This window comes from Octopus bimaculoides, chromosome 6 (genome assembly GCF_001194135.2).
Source record: "Octopus bimaculoides isolate UCB-OBI-ISO-001 chromosome 6, ASM119413v2, whole genome shotgun sequence".
In the NCBI taxonomy this organism is placed as follows: Eukaryota; Metazoa; Mollusca; class Cephalopoda; order Octopoda; family Octopodidae; genus Octopus; species Octopus bimaculoides.
This window is the reverse complement of record NC_068986.1, coordinates 109,456,415-109,460,951: the sequence shown is the minus strand read 5'-3', so window position 1 is coordinate 109,460,951 and position 4,537 is coordinate 109,456,415. Positions and strand designations below refer to the sequence as shown.

General features: G+C 35.2%; 1 protein-coding gene across 1 annotated transcript in view; it reads left to right on the top strand.

Annotated features, from left to right (window-relative positions):
* The window catches only part of LOC106873756 (calcium permeable stress-gated cation channel 1), a 70,731-nt gene that overhangs the window by 52,889 nt on the left and 13,305 nt on the right, over positions 1 to 4,537 (top strand). The window contains exons 6-9 of the mRNA XM_052968506.1: positions 1,830 to 1,867; positions 2,213 to 2,352; positions 2,661 to 2,712; positions 4,318 to 4,426. Of these exons, the coding sequence (XP_052824466.1) occupies positions 1,830 to 1,867; positions 2,213 to 2,352; positions 2,661 to 2,712; positions 4,318 to 4,426 (339 nt within the window). The remainder of the gene's footprint in view (positions 1 to 1,829; positions 1,868 to 2,212; positions 2,353 to 2,660; positions 2,713 to 4,317; positions 4,427 to 4,537) is intronic.

The following is a 4,537-nucleotide window of genomic DNA, read 5'->3' as shown; positions in this document are numbered from 1 at the left end:
ATATGTGTGTATGTGTGTGTATATATATATATATATATATGTGGTGTGTGTATATATATATATCTGTGTGTTGATGATGTGTGTATATGTGTATATATGTATGTATGTATTTGCATGTGTGTGTATGTACATGTGTGTAGATGTTTGTATGTGCGTGTTTGTGTGTATACGTGTGTGTATGTATGTACATGTTTGTGTGTGTATATATATATATATATGTGTGTGTGTATGTGTGTGTATGTATGTGTGTGTGTATATATATATATATATGTATGTATGTGTACATATATAATTTTAGCAGTAACCACGGTGGTATGATCTTCAATGTAGGAGGTAGCTATTTGCCAACTAGGGTAAACTATGCTGGTCTCACTCCCACTTTCTGCTTGACTGCACAATATTTTTAAGAACGTTATTCAATGATACAATATTACAAGTGCATGAGATGTTTGTGTAAAAATTAAAATCATTCTTTAATGAAAAGCTCCATTTTAAATGTTCCCTTGGTTAAATCTTCTTATGCTTCACTAACATCTCGTTTTTTACTGCATTAGCCACACCAAGGCACAATGGCCCAGTTCTAGGAGTTGTTAAGAGGTGTGTGTGGTTGGGGATGGGCATCGATCATTACAGTAAACACTACATTTATTGTGTGAAGTTCAGGAATGTTTTTTCATTAGCTTTGAAAACCCACAACCAAGACAAGAAAAAACCAAAAACCAAACCCTGTTTTAGTTATTCTCAAGATATTTAATGTAGGTAACATTAACTCTTCGATGATTTAATAAAAATGTTGAGTTAGGGCCTTTTACATTTGTTTGTTGAAATAATTTAGGGATCTCTTTATGAACCCTTGTATAGTACTCTTTTACTTCTTGCAGTCATTTGACTGTGGCCATGTTGGAGCACCGCCTTTAGTCGAGCAAATTGACCCCAGAGCTTATTCTTTGGAAGCCTAGTACTTATTCTATTGGCCTCTATTGCCGAACTGCTAAGTTACAGGGATGTAAACACACCAGCATCGGCTGTCAAGCGATGTTGGTGGGGCAAACACCCACAAACATATACACACACATACATATACATATATATATACATATACGACGGGCTTCTTTCAGTTTCCGTCAACTAAATCCACTCACAAGGCTTTGGTCGGCCTGAGGCTATAGTAGAAGACACTTGCCTAATATGCCACGCAGTGGGAATGAACCCGGAATCATGTGGTTGGTAAGCAAGCTACTTACCACACAGCCACTCCTGCACCTACAGCCTTTCAATACCTGACATACAGCCACTCATTTCCACCTTCCCCTCCTAAATACTTCTTAGTAGTGGTGGCTTTTTCCTCCATTTTCTTCTCTTCTCTCTCTCTTCTCTTCTGTCTTACAAGTTTACATGGCAATCTCACTAGTGCCACTAGCATGAAAACAAACGTCCAATACACTCTGTAAAGTGGTTAGCATTAGGAAGGATGTCCAGTTGTAGATGACATTGAAACTCGATACAGCCCTACACTTGATGGTTCCTTATCAAACCATTCTACACATGGCAGCATGGGTTAGACGGTTTGACCAGAGCTGGATAGGCAGAAGACTGTACAAGGCTTCAGTGTCTGTTTTAGCATGATTTTTTACTGCTGGATGCCCTTCCTAACACCAACTACCCTTCAGAAGTGAAGTCAGTTTTGGCATCGTTTTTACAGCTGGATGCCCTTCCAAATGCCTACCACTTTACAGTGTGGACTGGACACTTTTTATGTGGCACCATACATATATATATATATATATATATATATATATAGCTAATGTATAATTTTCTTGTATTTTTAGGGATTTTGTTCATGGATTGCTGCATTTATACGAGTCAAGTAAGAAAACTATTTTCTTTTGGAACTATTGTCGTCAAATAACTATCAACTACTTCTGTTGTTCTTTATTTATTGAAGAATTATCATAATTAGTATTATAATATCTAATATCCTCCTGTTAGTTATATCACTTGATGAAAATAATGATGTAGCTGTTGCTGTAAAAGTAGATTAATCCCTGATTGGCTGGAGTGCCTGCTGAATCAGAGCCAATCAGAGGCTAAGTAACAATACCAGCATCCTGTAAATACTAGGGGTCCATTTCAATTTGGGACCGCATTGTTATGAAATACAGTACTTGATTGGTTCTCTCATTTACTTGGATATGTGATTCACTCTTTGCAGAGATGCAGATATTCTTCGCAAATGTGGCCGTGATGCAGTGCAGTACCTGTCATTTCAGCGGTACCTTTTGGTCTACCTCTGTGTGATATGTACCCTCTCAACTGCTGTTGTGTTACCTGTTAACTTTCAAGGCAATCTTGGTAAGTATGAACTAAACTGTACAATTTATATCAGAAATAAGTAACTACAATTTTGAGAAGACTATAGTCTGTAACCTGTACTAACCAAATTGTGTTAGTGTTACACAAAGTTCTATGTAGTATGAAGATATGGTTGTTTGTAATGTGATTTCAAACCATGCCAAGATCAAATTTGCTTTTATTCTTCTGGGATTGATTAAATAAAGTACCAGTAAAATACTAGGGCTGATATAATCAACTTACCCTCTTGGCTTTTAAGATATGTATTAAGATTTACTTTGTATTTATTTTGTTTTTATAATTTTCAGTTGGTAATTCCACTGATTTTGGCCACACAACAATTGCCAACGTTGATTCCAGGTAAGGAATATTTCCCAGCATTATACTTATTTGAATATTAATAAATATTCATTCATATTAGTAAGTGTTCATAAATTAATATACATTTTCTTAGTTCTTTTGTGAAACTTTTTCTCATGAAATACACTGGCTGTGTTTCCATTTATTCTGAAAATAATTTGGAAAGCTTTATTAAAATAACCATTAAAAACTGATGTTTAAAACTTTATTTAAAAGGTAATGAAACTTATGATTGAAAATTTTAATTTAGTATTCTGGAACCAAGGACTGTTTTAAATAGCTTAGTATCAGAAAGATTTATAATAGTTATGTTGTTTTTTCTTCCAGTTGACTGTACCATACATCTAAAATATTTCATTGAAATCAGTTGACTGTATAGCATTAAATATACATTGGTATCTTCCAAGATGGCAACTGGAAGTTATTTCTTTCAGTTTGAAACCTAAGCAGTTCTTTTAGTCTATTCCACCAGTGTACAGTCTCACATGTTCACTTACTGAATATCCCAACACTATTTTGGCAGGTTTATTTTGCTTATGGGGTTGTGATAATTACTGAAACATGTTACTGAAATAATTAAAATATTAGTCATTGTTTAATACTGTTATTTTATCGCAACATTATATCTTCGTTATTTACATTATTTACATTTGACGGATATTTGTCCTCATCTTGTTTGTTGTTAACACAACATTTCGGCTGATATACCCTCCAGCCTTCATCAGGTGTCTTGGGGAAATTTCAAACCTGGGTTCTCATTCCTAAGGTATTTTTCGATATTATTATCATTTAGGTCACTGCCTGGAATCGAATTTGGAATCTTGGGGTTAGTAGCCCGCGTTCTTAACTACTACACCATATGCCTGTGGGCAATTATGGAGTGAATTTTTGGGGCTTATAAATCTAATATTTTCCTATCTTTCATATGGCGTAGTGGTTAAGAGCACGGGCTACTAACCCCAAGATTCCGAGTTCAATTCCAGGCAGTGACCTGAATGATGATAATAATAACATTGAAAAATACCTTAGGAATGAGAACCCCAGGTTCAAAATTTCCCCAAGACACCTGATGAAGGCTGGAGGGTATATCAGCCGAAACGTTGTGTTAACAACAAACAAGATGAGGACAAATATCCGTCAAATGTAAATAATTCCTCATCTCTTAAATATAGAAATGTATATAATATACACACACATAAATACACTACAGGCTTCTTTCAGTTTCCATCTACTAAGTCCACCTACAAGGCATTGGTTGGCCTGAGACCATAGTAGAAGACACTTGCCCAAGGTGACACACAATGAGGCTGAACCCTTGTACTATAGACTCAGCAGCCAGGAAGCAAACTGCCTGCATCTGTAGATAACTTGCTCCCATCTGTTTCAGGGACCCTACAAAGGGATCATGGACACTGCTCATCCACTTCTCACTGAGCCATAAAAAGTGAAAAAAAAAAATCAATGGGACTGAACCCCCCCTGCCATTGTTGGATACCTTTGTCGTTGGATTAATTGATTGATTGATTCTATTTATAGCATTAGGATTTAAGATGATTCACTATCAATCTATTATTTCTCTGTATTTTTTGTTTGTTTGTTTTTCAGTTCCCAATTGCTTTGGATCCATGTTCTTCTTGCCATAATCTACCTAATGATTGCAGTATTCTTCATGCAACATTTCTCTCATAGTCTTCAATTTGAAGAAGACGATCAGGTAACAATTGAATTGAAGTACATCATATAAAACAACATAAATTTAAAATTATAGTTTATTTTCCACAATATGTGTAGATATTTGTTTTATATATATATATATATATATATA